At 39.0% G+C, this 19613-nt stretch overlaps 2 protein-coding genes across 2 annotated transcripts; one reads left to right on the top strand and one right to left on the bottom strand.

Moving 5' to 3' along the window:
* Positions 1-370: 370 nt before the first annotated feature.
* On the top strand, positions 371-7485 carry LECT2 (leukocyte cell derived chemotaxin 2). Its single transcript, XM_069484070.1, has 4 exons — positions 371-638; positions 2150-2246; positions 4159-4304; positions 7130-7485. Exons 1-4 carry the CDS (start codon positions 593-595, stop codon positions 7294-7296), a joined length of 456 nt encoding a protein of 151 aa, XP_069340171.1. The 5' UTR covers positions 371-592; the 3' UTR covers positions 7297-7485.
* Positions 7486-12634: 5149 nt separating this feature from the next.
* Positions 12635-18930, bottom strand: LOC138393047 (F-box/LRR-repeat protein 21). Its single transcript, XM_069484069.1, has 5 exons — positions 18867-18930; positions 17353-17716; positions 16772-16894; positions 13623-13794; positions 12635-13278 (listed from the first exon to the last, which is right to left on the bottom strand). The coding sequence occupies exons 2-5, from the start codon at positions 17713-17715 to the stop codon at positions 12635-12637; spliced, it is 1302 nt and encodes a 433-aa protein (XP_069340170.1). The 5' UTR covers position 17716; positions 18867-18930.
* Between the last annotated feature and the right edge of the window lie 683 nt (positions 18931-19613).

Genomic DNA, 19613 nt, shown 5'->3' with positions numbered 1-19613 from the left:
CCTCGTGTGCGCATTCTACATACGTACTTCCCATAGGGTTGTGGAGCTGATGGAACTGTGGATCGGATATGGTCACACCCTTCATGTGACACTGAGCACAGAGAGTGGAGGCGGACACTACTGGAAGAATTACATGTCTCTGAAGTTTTATATGCATCCTTACAAAGCTGTGGGGATTTTTGCATCCAAGTCCATAAAATGAAAGATCTACTGCAAGATGGTAGCAACTATTCCATTATTCATGTGAACCCTTTCCTACCAGCCACAGCCCAGACAGACTGTCCACCTGCACTTAGCTTTGTCATTGTCTGTTAATATTTAGTCAGTGTTTCCAATAAATCTGCCTTCTTCTTCGGATCAAAGGCTTTTACATAGGTCCTACATACAAAGCAAATAGCTAACCGTGGAATATTAGACTTTGACATGCTCCATTCTCTAGTATTTTTTGTGTCTCACACTAAAGAAATGAGAGATGAACAATTAATTCTAAGGCTAAATAGCTAGAAAATATTCATTCAAACTTGAACATTCTTCAGAGAGAGCGTGGGGTGATCCTAATTAGAGGAAGAAACAAAGGGGAAGCAAAACCCAGATGTTTTCCACAGGAGTCCTCCTTTTGGCTGTTGTGACTTCCACTGGTAAGTCAAAAGTACAATTTGACAATCTTAGCTAACTTTTAAAAACGATTTTAGGCATAGATTTTAAAGTTGCTAATAGCATAATCAACAAAGACTTGCGTATTCAGTTATTAAAAATGGGAGGGGGGTGATGCATGGTGGTGGTGTTGGAGAGGGGGTTCTAAATCATTTCTACCTGAATGTTCTGGTTCTTTAATGAGGGAAACACAAAATTGGAATGGGAAGACTTTAAGAAAAGCCTTTTGATCTTGGTCTGGGATTTAACTGGAACAAAATGAGAAAATAAAAAGTTTGCATAGAAATTTAACTTAGAAGATTCCTGACACAAAGACTGGTATGGATTAGGACAAAGGGAACACACCCTTAATACCGCAGAAAAGGGAATAAATTAATAAATTTTCTGATACACGTCTCAATTCCCAAGGATAGATGTCAGTTGCCAAAGCGATAGTATTATATCTCCATCAAAGTGTTGACTTAAAGCTTGGCTCCAAGGTCTGAGACTTTTGCAACCCATCTTTTAAAAGTATATTAAGGAACACACTCAATGGCCATATTCGGTAGCTTCTCTTAATAGCAGCACACATATTAGTGACGAGTAAAATGTGTTTCAATTAAATCAATAATCAAATTAACAGGCTCTTGTTTTTGCTTGTGTTTTTGTTTGTTGCAAAGTGAAAGGCTGAATTTGCTAACTGTATCTCTCTGTAAATGTTAACACTGGAAATCCAGGAAATTTAATTCAATTGAACATTTATCACACGCTTACTATATCAAAGAGACAAGTCATGCCTAACTCGGAGTTTGCATTAAATACCCTGAGAGCCAGTCCCTGCGCCACGCTTCATAATTTTTCATGTAATTGTTTCTATTCTCTATTCTCTTTCCTGCCTTCTCTCCTCACCTCACTCTAAGCTAAATTTGTTTGACACTTTAGATTATTTCTTAGAATCTCCCTCTTCCATGTCTGCAAATATGGAAGAGATTTATTTAATGGTAAATAAACTTGGCTCATTCAGAGTTTGTTTCTCCTTTAATTCAAACATTTGCTTGCGTTTGATTAGTAGAACTAACCGTAAGTCACCATTTCAAAGTGACTTTAGAATTTCTAGAAATATTTCCTTGAGCCATGCTGTTTGATTATTTTTTGTTTATCCTAAACATAGTGGTCCCTGTGCCAGGTGATGAGCAGAGAAACTTTGAAAAGTACAATTTACACCATTTATTAGTGGATTATCTGAAGCAAAGCATGATGGAAGTTAATGCTTATAAACAAACACATTTACAAATCATCTGTATGTTATAAAAGAGAATTAGCCAGGGAAAAAGCTAATTTTATATCTGATCAGGATGTAAACTTCTGTAAGAAAGACCTTCCCCAAACTGCAGAAAGTAAGGGGAAAACTTCAGAGAAAACAGAAATTTCAGGGTCCACTGGGAGACTTACAAGGCAAATGGAGACTGGAAGTACCTGAGGCCAGGGGCGCCGCTCTGACGTGTCTCTTTCTCAGCGCTGGCTGGGCCGTGGGCCAACATATGCGCCGGCATGTCTTCCAACGAGGTCCGGGCGTGCGACAGTCACGGCTGTGGACAGTACTCTGCTCAAAGGTAAGGGGGCCGCAGAGAACCATCAGGCACTTGCACTCCCAGCCCCTTTGCTTCCTGTCCTTGCCCGAGGTTTCCTCAAGGGCTCACAATGATCTCCCCGCTGACGGCGTGAACACCCACAGGTGAAACTGGCTTCATCCCTGTCTCTGGAGCAGTTTCTAAGAACTCTGCTTCCAGTGTGGCCTCTGAGCTGGGATCAGAGCGCGGAATCAGGAACAGAGAAGGGGACACACACAGCGCTGTCCCTCTCGGTGTTGTCACACACTGACTCGTCCCGCCTGGTTGCTCCCAGGCGAACCACACACTCCTATCCCGTTTTATAGATGAAGAGCTTGAACTGAGGTACCAAAGAGTGAAGGCACCTGCCAAGCACAGTTGGAGATGGTGAAGGCTGCACCTGGGTTCGGGCTTTTGGACTTTCTTCCACCAAACCACGGTGTCACTGACCGAGGCTCTGGAAGTTGAATATCACAGGCTGACCCTACGCAGGCAGGAGAGCTTCGCCATCTCTTCCAGACAAGGAGGGACACACTTGGGAATTTTCAATAATACACGGCACTACCCCGGGGGAGTCACTCTCTGATGAAACAGCCATGTGTCCAGTTGTATCACTGATCTCCACCCAGGAACTCACACACACAGCTACTGCTCACAAAGCAACCTCAAATACCCGAAACAGGACTAACAGATAAAGCCTGGGAAAACACCCTCTGACCCAAAGTCAGACTCAGTTGGTTCATATCTGAAAGTTTAAGCACTTGGCTTGTAAAATAACTTCTTAGCTCTTTGCGTGGAACCTGCTCAGTGCTGCTTTACACGTAATCCTACTGATCCCGGTCACTCTGACTGTGCAGACAGCGGTCTGCAAGACGGGAGGGGAGCCAGGTAAGAGCAGGCAGTGACAGCAGAGCACAGCAGGAACTGAGGGTTGCTGGAGACAAACTCAAGAAACCTTTCACTCCAGAATCATTTGTTTGTGCTCCGTACACCTTAATAAACCCAGGGGGTATCACTCACTGTACCAAAACGGCAGTCCCCAATGTTTTTGGTACAATGTCATGGAAGACAATTTTTCCAAGGACTGGGGGAGGGTGGAATGGATTTGGGATGAGTCAAGTGCATTACATTTATGGTGCAGTCAAACCTCTCTGCTAATGAGAATCTGTATTTGCAGCCGCTCCCCAGCATTAGCATCACCGCCTCAGCTCCACCTCCGATCATCAGGCATTGGGTTCTCATAAGGAGCCGCAACCTAGATCCCTCGCATGCGCAGTTTACAGGAGGGTTTGTGCTCCTGTGAGAATCTGCTGCTGCTGCTGCTCTGATCGGAGGCGGAGCTTATGCGGTGATGCGAGCAATGGGGAGCGGCTGTGAATACAGATGAAGCTTCGCTCACGCCATGGATTGGTAGCGGTCGGTCCACAGCCCGGGAGTTGCAGACTGCAGTATTAAAATACCACATACAGTAAATGATGTTCACAATCACTTTTCTAGATCACTGAGAGAAAAATAAGACTACGGTAACTATACTTTTATGATAGGTTCCCATAAAAAGACAACTCTTTCCAAAGTGGTCTTGAAGAAGTCAAGATTCAGATACGATTTACTTCCATGCACTGCCTCACTTCCCCAGAAAGCCATATAATAATATTAACGAATATTTGCTCAAGGCTTACAATGTACCAAGTACTATTTTAAATGCTTTAGTCTTTACAACATGGTTATCACCACCTGCAGGGAGGGAGGTTAAGATTGGGCTAAACAGAGTGAGGAATCCTGGGATATCCCAATATGTTCTGGCAACTTCAAGTTTTGGTGCCCTGGTCTGGGAACAGTGGGCTAACACCAAGTTCCTGGGCAGTAAAGTTTCCAGGGCGGCTCCTCAATCTGTTCATTCTTATTTACATCCTAGAGATCAGAGGACTCACCAGGGTGTGGATGTTTTGTGCCCTGCGGGATCTACTGTGTACGCACCATTTACTGGAATGATCATGGGCCAGGAGAAACCTTATAAAAACAAAAATGCTATCAATAATGGCGTTCGAATATCTGGAAGAGGTAAGAGAGGTGGAGCCTATGTTGGGACAGCTACTAGAGATGCTGATGCTTATTTAACACAGTTTCCATACACAGAAGTTTTGTACGTCTTTCAAAATGATAAAGCCTAGAACAGAAAGGATATAGAGTATACCAAACTAGCCGATGCGCTTCCAAAGATGTTCCACCACATTCCCTGATAAATCCTGCTTTGTGCACACATTCCACTGAACTCTGTAGCTGACTGAAGGTGTTCCTTCCTGTGGCCCATGTGGTTTTGCTTAACAACCTATAAACAAAACCACTTTCAGCAATAATAACCATAATGGATAGATTCTTTCATTTACCAAAATCCCACAAACCATAAATGTTGGCATTTCTGCAAGAGCTGAATGTGAAATATTTTCAAAGCCTCTATGTTCTAGGTAAGCCTAAGTCTCCTGGTACTGCAGATATTGGGTTTGTTGTTTGGTTGTTTCAATTCTACTGAGGTCTAACAGACAGAGAGAAAAGCGCACGGCAGTACATGTGCAGCTCTGCGAATTCTCACAAACCGAATACACCCGTGTAACCAGCACCCACATCAAGAAGAAGACACATTTGCCAACCCTGAAGATATGAAGATATTCTTCTATGTTTTCTTCTACAAGCTTTATCGTTTCACCCTTCATATTTAGATCTATAATCCATCTAAAATTAGCTTTTGTGTAAGAAATGAGGCACACTGATCAAGATCTTTTTCTAAGGCTGGGCGCGGTAGCTCATGCCTATAATCCTAGCACTCTGGGAGGCTGGTGGAGGCAGGTGGATTGTTTGAGCTCAAGAGTTCGAGACCAGCCTGAGCAAGAGTGAGACCTCGTCTCTACTAAAAATAGAAAGAAATTAGCTGAACAACTAAAAATATATAGAAAAAATTAGCCGGGCGTGGTGGTACATACCTGTAGTCCCAGCTACTCGGGAGGCTGAGGCAGGAGGATCGCTTGAGCCCAAGAGTTTGAGGTTGCTGTGAGCTAGGCTGACACCACGGCACTCACTCTAGCCTGGGTGACAGAGTGAGACTCTGTCTCAAAAAAAAAAAAAAAAAGATTTTTTTCTACACGGATTTCTAATTGACCCAGCACCATTACTTTAACAAGACTTTTTTTCCCTACCGCACTCATAAATCAGGACCTGGATACACGCGAGTCTGTTTCTGGTCCCTTTGCTGTGTTCCATCAGTTTGCTGTTCTTGCACAAACACCACACTGTCTTAGTTACCGCAGCTCTAAAATATAATCTGATATTTGCTAGTATAAGTTTTTCAACTTTATTCTTCTTTCAGATTGCAATCTTGGCGATTCTTAGCCATTTGCTTTTCCAAGTAAATCAGAAAACCAGTTTGTCAATTTCCACCAAAAATCCTGCTGGGGCTTTGATTGGGTTTGCATTGACTATATAGATCAAATTGAGAAGAACTGATGATGTCTTTAGTGAGTCCTCCGATCAATGAACGTATTATGTTCTCCGTTTACCTAGATCTTCTTTCGTTATTAGCAGCTGTTGTATTCGTTTTCAGTGTAGGGGTCTTACAGATCTTTTAACACATATTCATAAAACTTCCCTGATAAACGTTGTTTAGATCTTCTATAGCAGTACTATACAATGGAAATATAATACAAGCCATACATGTAACTTTATATTTTCTAGTAGCCGTATTAGACTAACAAGAAACATGTGGAATTAATTTTAATATTAACACAATTATCTTCAAAGTATTTTTTTCAAAATGTGAATATAAAAATATTGAGATATTTTACATTTTTAAAACACTAAGTCTTTAAAATCCATTGTTCATTTTACCATTAGAGCACATCTCAATTCAGATTAGCTACATTTCCAGTGCTGAATAGCCACATGTGGCTAGTGGCTACCACACCGGACAGCAGGATTCTATAGCCTTACTTATTTACTTCATTTTTTGCCCACTTGACCCACTTGCCCTGAGAGTAGTGTGTTAAAGTCCCCTATTATTCATGGGTTTCTATCCATTTCTCCTCGCATTTCTTGTAGTCTCTGCTTCATATAGATGGTGTCTGCATTATTTAGCGCATGCATAGCTGTAACTGTTATACCTTCACTGTGCACTGTGGCATTTACCATTATACATCGAATTCCTCTGTCTTGTTTCAATGCCTTTGGGCCTGAGTTTCACTCTCTGGGGACAGGAACGTAACCCTTGCTTTCTTACTGCTGCCATTTGCTTCGCCAATCTTTGTCCAGGTCTTTTATTTTTAACCCTTTCACTCACTGTGTTTTACTCCACACAGCGTAAAATTCACTTTTGCTTTTAAACTCAATAGGAAAATTTTTTAATAGACAAGTTAAGCCCATTCACATTTATAGATATGACTCGTATTATTTGGTTCCAACATTGTCATAATTGTTATATTACACTCTCTATTCCTCTACTTGGTGGGTCTTAATTAATTTATTTTTTAATTATTTTTATATTTAGGAAGGTTGTATTTTTGCTATAGTTATTTCCATTTTTCCTTGTCTTTAAAGTCTAATAGTTTTATTAGAATACATCTTGAAGTTGACCTCATTCTAGGTCAATTTTCCCAACCATCTAGTGTTTTCCTGCCATTGTTCCTCAATGCCTTTATTAAATTTTCATTTGAATCTGTTCTCCCTTTGGCATCTTATAATTTAGTCTTCCTTTTTAATATGACTCTACCATTTTCTTCTATTCCTCCCATGAATGGATTCAACCCTTTCTTTTGCTTTTGGTTCATTTCTGTTATTTTTAAAATTTCTGATTTAAAGCTACTGAAGCCCAGATAATAGTTATACTTATTTTCTTTTAGGTTTCTGTATCAAAATTTTCTACATCAAGCCAATTAAGTATAAAGGTTCTATCAAGAAGGGAGAAAGACTGGGAACTGTGCTGCCCTTGCAGAAGGTTTACCCCGGCATACGGTCACACGTGCACATCGAGAACTGTGACTTAAGTGATCCGACTGCGTACCTGTAAACGGAAGACCAATGACCAGATCGTCTAACTGGAAAATCTTCCTCTTACAATCCTGGATGCACATCCTGCTTTTCAAGAAATTTATGTTCAAATAGAAACATGATAAAGGCAAGACATAAAACAGTATTTCGATTTCAATTCATTGTCTCTTTGATGTTTGGGTGTTTCTATGGTACAAGAATGGGGAGTGGTTTACAATGCTAGATGTAGTATATGCTTACTAACTAATTATTGAATAAATTGGAGGCTACTTTTAAGTTAAGGTAGTGAAGATTCTCAGCAAATTCCTTAGGTTTGTTAAATTGGTTGGAGGCAGAGCCGCTTTCAAGGATAAGAAAGGATTTGCTGGTCTTTCCATCCATACTTCTCCACGCTCTATGAGAGTAACAGGTTTCCTAGGTAATGAACCATGGCAGTCTAAGAAAACATATTCTAGACTTCAGGGAGTCTATATTACAGGAAGTACTAGAATGAGAAACAGGTCTACCTTTATCTGAAATATTTCATGAAACTGGGTCAGTTGCTCTCATCTAGCCATATGTACATTACAGCTACTTGTTTCTACACATCATTGTATAGCTATATATTATTCTATCTTAGTTATGTTGGCAACAGGTACTAAGAGGAAACAAGACCATACTAATGTTCAAAGAACCAGAAATAATTCTGGCTCCCTAGATTTTAGTCAGTCAGACTAAAAGTAAGGAATGAGTAAGTTGAATTAATCACCCTGGAAACTGTCTTCATAAATTTTTGCTCAAATTCTTTTGAAATGCAGAAAACTTTACTAGAATGACTCCATTCTTATGTGTAGCTATGTTAGGGAAAAACATCATTAATTGAACTTTATTATTAGAGAAATGTCTATCCTTATATACCAGGACATATGAATAAGAATGTTCATGATATCACTATTTGTCATAGCAAAACCTAGTACAACCCAAATGCCCTTTAACAGTGAAATGGAGAAATAAATTGTGTTAAAGTTACAGAATGGAATATTATACAGCAGTCATGATTAATGAACCTCAGTCAAACATAATCAAATGGATGAATTACAGCAACATAGTTTTAACAAAAGTCCAAAAGATCACATAAAACATGATACTCTTTTTATAAAGTCAAAGCAATTAAAATCAAACAAAATTGTGAAGAATACACACACATATATAATAAATTACATAAAAGGTAAAGCAAGAAAATAAGGAATACTAGTTACCTCATGATTGGTTAGGGAAGGACCACACAGAAAGGTTTAAGTTACTATCAATGCTGCAGGTTTACAGTCTAGAGGTGATATCATGGGTATTTATTATGACGAATAATATGTCATAGAGGCAACAGGACTTGTGGGTGGCCAGGAAGAAAGAGTTAATGACCCTTCTCAGACGGTTGAGAGTCTACGTCACACAATTAGCACTTTCTCATACCCAGTTGAATACTACTCTCTACTGTGTCGTGACATCTTACACACAACTAGCAAGTGAAGAATTTGTCTTTTGGTTAAAAAAAATTATATCCAGCACTGTCTGATTTGATTATCTCCATCATGCACCTCCTTGGTACCACAGAACCTCAGGTTGTTTCCAAAAATTAAATTTGCTTTCAAAAGATAAAGGCTGTGTTCCCATTTGGACCACAAAAAAAGGAAATGGCATATCAGCTTTAAAGGCAATTTCAAAAGGAAGCTCTAAAATGTGTGCACAATGAAATCTATGCTTAGCGTTCCAAATAACCTTCTGAAGTGATTATTCAGGAGGCAAAGCAGAGTTGGAGACGGATATTGTTTCAAAAACCAGACTCATTACCTGGAATGGAGAGCTTCCCCACGGCAGAACGAGAATGTCGTCTTCTGCTCAGCATTCTCCTGTCTGCTTAACAGACGTGCAAACTTTGGACCAGAGGATTTCTCTCCCGGCAAGAACGGGAATACAGCGCCCTCTGGTGCATTATAAAAGAGTGGTTTTTTTCCCCCTTACCTTTTAAGTTTGGATGTCAAAACATTAAACTTAAGTCAAAATATTGTTAAAGGTTCGAATGACGGAAGAGTAAAAGTACTGAGGAACTTGCTTTTCCTTAGTAAAAGTTATTACAATATATACTTCAAAAATTGTGGTTATCAGATAATCTGTCAGGTTTGATAGCTATAAATTAATGTGAATAACATCAATTTTTATTTTGAAAATGTTTTATCTGCAGGAAATTAATTTAATAGAAGAAGAAGAAAAGTGGCCAACTTAAAAGGCCAGGCCTACAGAGGGAAGAATTCTCATATCCATTTGACAACATCTATCCCACTTAGGGGCACACTGACAGCAATACGCACACACTTAACAATCGCTCTGCCTCCTGACTTCTCTAGCATATTCTGTACAACACACACAAGGCCAGCAAAGCTCATGAGGAAGAAAACGCAAAACAATCTGAAGCTCCTATGTTTGTGCTTCTTCAGTACAACCTACAAAAGGATCTTCCCCCCATTCTCTCCATTTACTGTTTGCCCACAAAATTATCCAAACTTTTCCAGAATCCACTAACAAATGCAAATAAATATTTTTAACACGAACGAGTTTGCTTACAGAACTAAATAGTTTTCAAAGACGAAAGTTTGAAATCCATCTAATATCCAATTAATTTATCAAGAATCCTCTCATCTGGCCGGGCGCGGTGGCTCACGCCTGTAATCCTAGCACTCTGGGAGGCCGAGGTGGGCGGATCGTTTGAGCTCAGGAGTTCGAGACCAGCCTGAGCAAGAGCGAGACCCCATCTCTACTAAAAATAGAAAGAAATTATATGGACAGCTAAAAATATATATAGAAAAAATTAGCCGGGCATGGTGGCGCATGCCTGTAGTCCCAGCTACTCGGGAGGCTGAGACAGGAGGATCGCTTGAGTTCAGGAGTTTGAGGTTGCTGTGAGCTAGGCTGACGCCACGGCACTCACTCTAGCCTGGGCAACAGAGTGAGACTCTGTCTCAAAAAAAAAAAAAAAAAAAAGAATCCTCTCATCTTAAACAGCACTTTTCCTCGACTTCCAAAGTAAATAGAGACATTTTCATTAGATGAAGCATTAAAAATAACTCTACATTTTCTTCTCTTTTGGGCTGTCTTAAAAATGTTTTGCTCTTCCACTTATGACCCCAGGAAGTCAGACCAACCAGGTTAATTTACATGAGTTAACAAGCCTAGATTACTCCGAGTTTTGCTCTAAGATTCAGTATAGTGCTTAGCTCACTAAGTTCAACTACTGGGCCACGAAAAAGCAGTTGAGAGCAGCAACTTCTGATTTCCTATGAAGAGGCCAATGCACTCACCATCTCTCCTTGCTAGCAGGCTATGGGGAGAAACGCCCCGGACCTCTCTCCTCCAGTCCCTCTCTGTTTTGCTCCATTATCCTCAGTGCCAACGCCACTGGCATCCTCTCGCCTCGCCGTTCAGGTGTGCGCACTCCCACCCGCCTCCTCCAGGGCACATGGTGAGGTTACACCAGGGCGCAGCCCTGCAGAATTCCCACCGCTACTCTGACCCCAGCTCCACCTACCTCGGCCAAGCCAGTTCTTTCATGCTTCTTCTGTTATCCTCATCGCATTTTAAGTCCCCCATTACACGCTGCTTCTGTACTCTCCTGAAATCTTAAAGTATGAATTATACGATCCGCAATAGTAATAACTCAGTCTTCAAGACTTTTTTTTTTTTAACCAGTAGTCTCAGCTCCGCCAGCATTTACTGAGTATTACTAGTGTAGCTCGTATGGTTCTGAGAGTGAGGAACACAAAGGCGAATGAGATGCCCTACGGAGCTCACAGTGAGAAGTCCGGCACACAGGCGAAAATGTACGCACAAAGCAGTCTAAATAAAGGGACTGAAAGTGCTACTTTTAAAAAACCATTTACAAATCACAAGGTATTCTAATTGCTTAATAGGTGACATACAAAAACTAGAAAATAATGAACATATTTCATTTTCTATTTTTTTTCTAGTTTAATTGGTTTCTTAGAAAGAAATGTATGATATTGCTGGGGGTGGGGGGACGTAGCGAAACAAGTTTGGAAAACAGTACTTAAATGTATTGAGTACCTACTGTATGCTAACAAACCAGCATGCCGGATGCGGGGGACATAACAATGACAGAGACCAAGAGAGACCCTGCCCGAATGGAGCTCCCAGTGCAGTGGAAAAACAGGTCACAGACCAGTAAATGATACGTCACAGCACTGATTGATCCCGGCCACAGAGTGCTGAGCACACGCACAACAGGGACCTGATCTATGAACAGGGAATGGGCCAGGTGTCAAGGAAGGCCTCCGTGAGGACGTGACATCGAGAGGAAAGACCTGAGGAGCAGAGAGAGTAAGCCAGGTGGAGAGAAGAGCATGTGAGAAGCCTTGGGACCAAGGGGTGCAGGGTGAGATTGCGGGTACAGCAGGGCTGCGGGCAGCTCACGGAAATGAGGCTGAGGAAGCAGGGAGAAGCCAGACCTTGTGGGTCATTTTAAGGATGTATCTTCCTCCTAAAAACAACAGGCGGCCACTGAAGAGCTCCACCTGTGCCACTAGTTAAATTACAAGGTCACTTGTGCAAAGGACTCGGCATAGTCCCAGATCCGCCGCAGAAGGCCAGTAAACGCTGACTCTCTCCCAAACACATCCTGCAAAATCTGCCTCGTGTATTTCATCAATTAACAATCACAATGGGTATCTTTTTTCTTTTCATATGAGCATCTTTAGAAAATGAATTAGTATTTTAAAATTTTAATCTGGTGCCCATTATCTCCCAGGTTAACATAATAGAGTAGAATTCAAAATACACTGGACATTAGGAGTTATTTATTAAATCATAAGATGATCTTATATAATTTAAAAAATTTTGTAATTAAGTAAATCTGTCTCTGTACCTTGATTTTACACTTAGTGTTTAATACCATGTATTTTATACAATATATTGATATCAAGATAAAATAGAGTAAAAACAATAGAACATGATAAATGATATAACTTAAGGGATCCCAGTTCAGTATTACGCCTTTATTTAGCAAGCTAAAGTACGCCTTCAAGGAAGGCTGAGGAATCTCCTCAGAAACCATCTGTAGTTTTTGGCATCTCAACCATCTCATCCACATACAGTGCCTGTGCCCTATTTTTAGAGATACCCAGCTTTTCACATTTCCCATATTTTTTTCAAATGTTTCTGCAGCAGTCCATTAAGACAGTTTGCAAGTGATAAAATATTTGACCTAAAATATTTCAGCAATGCCTCTTAAAAATTTAAATTTGCATAGACAGAAAGCAGCTAACTTTACTATCCTACAAAAAAAAAAGTTCAGAATCTTCGGTAGCCAATTACCAGACAGGCATCACGTCGGGAAACCATACTCTTCCCAGGTATTTGGAGACTTCGGTGTGAATCTCCTCTAGGCCATAATCTTCATCGGGGATCAAAACCTCCTCCATTACGGAGAGCTGGGTGAGCCTTCTCCCGCACAGCCTCACAAACTCAAGGAACGCACTGCAGCTGACTTCACATTCGCCCAGGCCCAAGGCTGCCAAGTTTTTGCAGCGTTCGGCTATACAAATAAGTTCAGTGTCAAGACGCTGCAGACCATTAGCACAAACCACTAACTCGACCAGTCGTGGACAGTTAAGCCCTATCCGTCCTAGCACGGCTTTGCTTACTGAACGACCGAAATAAAGATGAGTAACAGGGGTTTCTTCTTTGAAGAATGTTCCGAATTCCTCTTCGTATAAAAAGAAGTACATAACAACATTAACCCTAGGGGAGTGTTTGATGAGTGCATCCCAACTGTGTTTCTGAATAGGATGAAACTCGATCTGTCCAGGATTCTCACTCACAACATCGATCCGCAGATGTTCCAGGTTAACGTGAGTCTCAGCTGAAAGCGCCAGGAGAAGTTCATCACTCAGAACGTAGTAGTTCAAAGCCAGTTCTCGGAGGCCTTGACAATGATCAGCTACACAAAGTATTCCTGCGGAAGACCGAGGAAATGTCTTAAGGATAATCATACTGATACCAATATGACATTTTGTAAATTTAAATTTGATATTAGTTATTATTTGCTAAAATAAATATCTAATTATTTCTGAGACAATGGTTGCCAAGCCATATATAATTATATATAGTAAAAAGCATGTGTAATTACTCTCATGAGAAACCATTTAAACTATATCTAGTTTGCAGATTAAGACTTCTTTCAAAAAAAATTACTGTGAAGATTTATGTTTCATAAATATGCGATTTTAAAAAAGAAATTGCATTATTACTACTACTGTGATAAAAAAAATTACTCAAGCTTTAAAACATATAACCTACCATCAGATGAAACATGAGGACAGCTACTCATTTTTAGGAGCCTTAGAGTGTCACTATTATTGGCCACAAGAATCTTCAATGAAGGATCATCCACTGGTGTGTCTTCAATTTTGATTGATGATAACGATTTTGAGTTCACAAAAACAACTGTAAGTGCTGACACAAAATGAGACTTGCATGGCAGTAAGAAAAAAATCACGAAAACATTATTTAAAAATTTACAGCTTTAACCAAAGAATTCATTAAAGCAATTTGTATCAACACATGCTAATGAACACGTAGTAAGAGCAATTAACGTACTACTGTTTTCACAGAACCAGTAGCCAGCAGAAGACATTTTTATGACAAAGAACAGTTTCATACTTTTATAATTGAAAAAAGAAACAATAACAAAGGAAAAAGTTTCAAAGATTTCATAAAAACATGCCTTTTATTTATTTCAATATTAAGGAATTGATTCTTAACATTAAAAGGATAAAACTACCGTATATGGATCTCCTAAATCAGGGGTTGGCAAATTATGGACCATTGGCTGGATCTGACCCACAGCCTATTTCTGAATCTCTCACAAGCTAAGAATGGTTGTACATTTTCAAAGAGTTGGGAAAAAAAAAATTAAAGAATAATATTTTGTGACATGTGAAAATTACATGAAACTCAAACTTCAGTGTCCATAAATAAGGTTTGACTGGAACACGGTCCTGCCCCTTTTGTTGTGTACTGTCTACGTCCACTTTCACCCTACAGTGCAGAGCTGAGGAGCTGCAGTAGGAGTATGTGGCCCTCAAAGCCTGAAACAGTTACTGTCTGGACCTTCTGACTCCTGCCCTAGAAGAAATAGAATTTTTAATTTGTTTATTCGCTCTTGTATTTCCAGTACCTAAAATAGTATCTGGCGCACAGTAGATAGTGAATAAATATTTGTTGAATGAATAAATGAATAAAAAGATGTCACAATCTTCAGCAGCATGCTTTTCCTAGCAAATTATCCAAAGTAGATGCTAATCTTTGTATGCCTTAAAGACGGACGAACTAAAGCTTATTTATAGTTTGACTTCAAAATGAGTAGGATTTCACAAGTTTTCAGATCCAGTGATTTTTGGCAAGGATAGAAAGTCTCGAAACCAAACCCACGCATGATCACTCTTCCTTTTTCAAAATCAATTTGGATTCTACCAAAGGTTCTATTGTCCCCATTAGCATGACCCAATTGATTATAAATGTTAATTAACTTATAAGAAAATTCATTTATATATACTAATTGTAAACTGGTTTTTAATAAATTTTCAAATGGTAGAGGGCTAGATGTCTGTACTAAATTTTATGGAGCCAAAATTATTAGAGAAATATAAATACAAGGTTTATTTTCCCTTTAATCAATTCTCAATTGAGTCTGTTAGTCCTGAAGGACAAATTTAAACATATTTCATTATAATAGCAATATATTTTTAGCACTTTTTACACTTAGCAAAATACTGTACTTTTATCCTATTTTTCCTTAGTTTACAAATGAAAAAACCGAGTCTCAGAGAGATCCACAAACCTTGCCAGAAGCCACAGAGCTCCTTTTAAACTGTGGAGGCAGAGCTTGAAATGAAGCTTGTTAATTCCCGGTACCTAGCTCTGGTGACTGCATCAGCCGGCCTAGAAGCCGGCCCTGGAAGCTGACATGCAGCATCAGAGATAAGTTTTAGAATCTAAGAATTGCAGGCTAATCTAATTCTATAGCTCACAGACAAGGAAATAACTCTTTAGAAGTACTAAGTTTTCATCTGATTACTTATGTTACTCTAATCCTCAAATGACCCATTTTTTTTTTCAGCGTATCTCTTTACAAGATAAACAGGCTAGCAGAAACGCCGGCTAAAAGAGAGCCATGACCCAGTTTACGAGAGATGCTGCTGCTATTCCTTTCTCCTCTTCTATAGGAAAGTTTCCATTATTAGCCAGTTTTACCAACAACCACAATTCAGTGCTTACCATATATATCAGGTACTATTCTCATTCTGGGTTTATAATGGTAAATATAATACGCAGAATCTACACCTTCAATCAGTTTATGTTTTGATGGGGGGTGGGGGAAGAGAATAACATGGTAAATAAATAAATAAGGGTGTTTCAAGTACCAATGAATGATAGAAAGAAGATAAAATAATGCAACATAGTAGAGTAACTGCAGGAAGAAGTGTTTTCGCAAGAGGGGCTAAGGAAGGCCTCTCCGAGGAGACGGCATTCAAGCCGAGGCCTAAATGAAGAGAAAAGAGTTATTAGTTTCTGTGGCAGAAACTGCCGTTTGCTTCCTAACAGCCATTCAGCCTTTCTTCTTTGCTAATCCAGTCTCAATTTTTAGCCAGGGACAATGCCACCCAGCTAAAAGGTTTCCCAGCCTCCCTGAAATCTGGTGTGGCCACAGGCTGCGAGGTGAAGGGAAACACGACGTGGTATTATGGGCAGTGAGTGTCCTTGAAGAGGAGAACGCACACTCTTCTTGCTCCACTTCTAGAACAAGTGCCTAGAACAAGGACGTGATGGCTGGAGCTCTGAAAGCCACCTTAGACGATGAAAATGAAGAAAACACCTGGGGAAGAGTGGAGTGGCTGGAAGGAGTCCAGGTTCCTAACAACTTCCTACTAGCTATGGTCTGTCTCATCTATGGATTCTTTAATGAAAAGGAATAAACTTCAATCATGTTTTTTAAGCCACTGTTGTTTTGGAGTTTCTGCCATATAAACCCAAACACCATTCTAACTAGTATAGTTCATTTAATTGAATGTTACATTGTTCTACCTCCAATGGAGGGGCTACAGAATTATAGGAAAAACATCCAGTATTGCCTCTGCAGGCTCTATATTCAAAGTAACTATTAATACATAAACTAACACTTGAAAATAGTAAACAAAAAAATCTAAGTTTTATATTAATGACACCTACTGTGGAAACAACTACTAAAATTACAACATAGATCTAAAGAATGAAAGTATGCATAAACTATTTTTGCAAAAGTAAGTGCTAGTTAACAGAAAACTGCTTTAAATAATACTTCGACTACAAGTAGGAAATAATCTCTCTTTAGGAAAAGAATACTTTTTGCTTAGTTTGGCAATATTTAGGATTTTAGTACAGCTCACAATAAGGCATGGTATCCTTACCTTTGACATGTTCATAAAACTTGGCTTGGCTGTTGAAATCAAGCCCAAGGTCTGGATAGAACAATTTACCAGCTGAGAAAGTATATCACAGGCAGCTTCTGCTGACTCTGTGCTACTATCGACCTGCAAAGATAATTTTTAATCTTAAATAATTCCTGAAAATAATTTAGCTAAAGTTACTGGCAATATAATTATTTAATATTTAATAGAATTCCATTGCAAAGTTTTATTTATACCTTCAAGCTATAATATAAATAAGCATTTTTTCTTTACACAAAATGTCTCAGGCTCTAAAGTGAAAAACAGACGACAAAGTAACTTTCCAAGTACTTCATACTTTCAAGTCTACAATTACCTAAATTTTCACAACGGCATACAAAGGAGGGAAATGGAATTCGAAGTTATTCAATTACAGCTCAAGTTCTACACCTCAATCTATATAAATACAGAAAAACAGGAAACCGTTTGGGATAAAAATTCTGCAAAATTCATTGACTGCCTCAACATAAAGATCTAGATATCCAAATATGTTGTTAACAAAATATAAGTCATTGTTCCTATTTAATGCTTATTTTTCTTACCTTAAAGCTGACATACTGGAGATGGGCGGCATGCTTTTTAATAATCTGCTGAATGAGATCAGGGTGAGTGGACTTAAAATATGAAGTAGCTGACTGGTTCAGCTCAAATTCAAACTTTCTCCAAAGGTCAGGGATGTGAAAAACTTCATTCCATCGCCTACACACAGAAGATGCACGGGCCCGATCTAGTAAAGGAAGATACTGAAAAATCCGGAACAACACATGGTGAGGCAAACTCCCCCAGTCTGGAACAGTGTACGTCTGAGTCTGGTTGAGACAAGAGTGGAACACCAGTTTGGGCTGTTTTGCTGTTGGTGAAGACTGGACAGTTTTATTCACAACAGACAAATTGTTCCTCTTCATTCTGTAAACATTAAAACATGTTACGTGATAATTTTTTCAGGCTCTAATTGTATAAAATAACATTTGAACATGAAAGCAGTTTAATTGATACAATTTTAGTAGTAATCTCCCACTTTTGTGCATTGATAGGTGCTGCTTTGTGCTGGCGATACAGAGGTGAGTGCAAACCTGCTCTCAAAGATCTATGGTCTAATGGTGAAATAGAGTCATAAATGCTATGACCTCAGCTGGGACAAGTCTTAGTGGAAGAAAAAGAAGACGGCATTAGATTGCGTTTGCACGTGGAAGAGGCAGGTGGGGAGGCTTCCAAGAGGAAACGTCCAAGGAAACAGTGTATGTCCCAGGTTTTTTCATGGTCAATTAATGTATATTACTATTTCCTACGCTGGAGAAAGTATCACTTTTTAATTGTGCTAAGAACTCCTGGGGAGCCTGGGAGACAGTAAAACACAATTAAAAACACAGGTATAGATAAATCTCAGCTCTGTCACTACGTATATATATAATCTTCTCGGAGCAAATTAAGTCTCCTCATCTATAAAGCAGGATGAAAGCAGTACCTATCTCATAAGGTTGTTGTGAGGATTAAAGTACTTTAAGTGCCAACACATCGTCAGTACTTAATAAATGTTCCAGTCTGTGTTGCTGTATTAAATTGTCCAATGTAGTTTTTTGAACTATTTTCATTACTGAAGTCAAAGCACAATTCTAACAAAAACTCAAATGATCTGCAACCATTCTCAGATGACAGCTTGAACATAGGAGCTCTAGAGAGGTTGGATATGGCAGGGACAAAGTCTTTGTGCAAGTAACACACCTGATCCTCTCCAGTTACAGTAAAACAGCAAAGGAATGAGCACTCCTCCCCTCTGAAAAGAAGTAATGAATCTCCAGGTATTAGCCAGCTTAGGACACAACAGATTTGTGTCCCAACAAATTTGAAGTATAGATATATCCAAATATACATGGTCATCTTGTGCATATATTTTATGTAAGAATCCAAAGTATTTTAAATATACAATTATTTGAAAGGCAAAATAATGGTAACAGTGTTTCTGAACTTCAACTTTGTTTAACCATTTAACCCTCCTTTCACCTTTTAGTGTCAGCAATATACACAGGGAAGATTCAGTGTCATAATTGAAACATACCTTCAAATCTAATGAAATATTTATTTAATATGTAAATTTCTCTGTTTTGTAATTCACTCTGTCTGATGTGAAACATTTCTTAAGCACAACACAGAGCTGGATCCCAGAAGCAGGAATGACCTATAAAGTAACTGAACAAAATGAAAAGTCATCTTCAGGGTGTGGAAACTGAAATGAAAAGGAAAGATAGTTGCAAAGTTGTATCTCAAGCATCAGGCAAAAGAGCTACTAAAGACTATTTTAGTTTGACTAAACCACTTACATGTGTAACTTAGAACTTGTCTAGCAATACAATATAGAATACATGAAACTGATTATCAACAATGCAAAGATATGCTATTGTAAAAGGGCTCATCTACTTGCTAATTCCCTAAAATGGTAAGGAACAGATGCTGGATTCTAAACGCAGCTGTGGAACACGTTCATTGACATTTTGCTTCTAATTGTTTCATTTGGTGACCTACAAAATGGATAGTTAAAATTGCACCGAGTTACTACAAAACAAATTAGCCCTAATATAATCCTTCACTATAAAAGCAGTGAAGCCAAACATGAAACAAAGACTTCACTCAAATCCTGAGTTAGAGAACTCCCTTGCAGTTCTAAACAATGGAATTGTGCTGTATACTAAATTTCATTGTATGTAACATGGATTGATTTAAATTTTTTAGTAAAATCATTGACTTGCCAATTCACTGATAGCAGAATCACTATAATGGATATTATATCAATACCAATAATTTACTA

The sequence above is a fragment of the Eulemur rufifrons genome, chromosome 10 (genome assembly GCF_041146395.1).
Source record: "Eulemur rufifrons isolate Redbay chromosome 10, OSU_ERuf_1, whole genome shotgun sequence".
In the NCBI taxonomy this organism is placed as follows: domain Eukaryota; kingdom Metazoa; phylum Chordata; class Mammalia; order Primates; family Lemuridae; genus Eulemur; species Eulemur rufifrons.
This window is presented reverse-complemented; position numbering and strand designations above follow the sequence as displayed.

Coding starts and splice junctions, on each gene's coding strand:
- LECT2 (XM_069484070.1), top strand. CDS start 593: ATGTTTTCCACAGGAGTCCTCCTTTTGGCTGTTGTGACTTCCACTG. Junction 2,247..4,158: donor GGACAGTACTCTGCTCAAAG/GTAAGGGGGCCG, acceptor TTTACATCCTAG/AGATCAGAGGACTCACCAGG. Junction 4,305..7,129: donor CGTTCGAATATCTGGAAGAG/GTAAGAGAGGTG, acceptor ATTTTCTTTTAG/GTTTCTGTATCAAAATTTTC.
- LOC138393047 (XM_069484069.1), bottom strand. CDS start 17,715: ATGAAGAGGAACAATTTGTCTGTTGTGAATAAAACTGTCCAGTCTTCA. Junction 13,795..16,771: donor GTTTTATGAACATGTCAAAG/GTAAGGATACCA, acceptor CTGCCATGCAAG/TCTCATTTTGTGTCAGCACT. Junction 13,279..13,622: donor TCCTCATGTTTCATCTGATG/GTAGGTTATATG, acceptor GGTCTTCCGCAG/GAATACTTTGTGTAGCTGAT.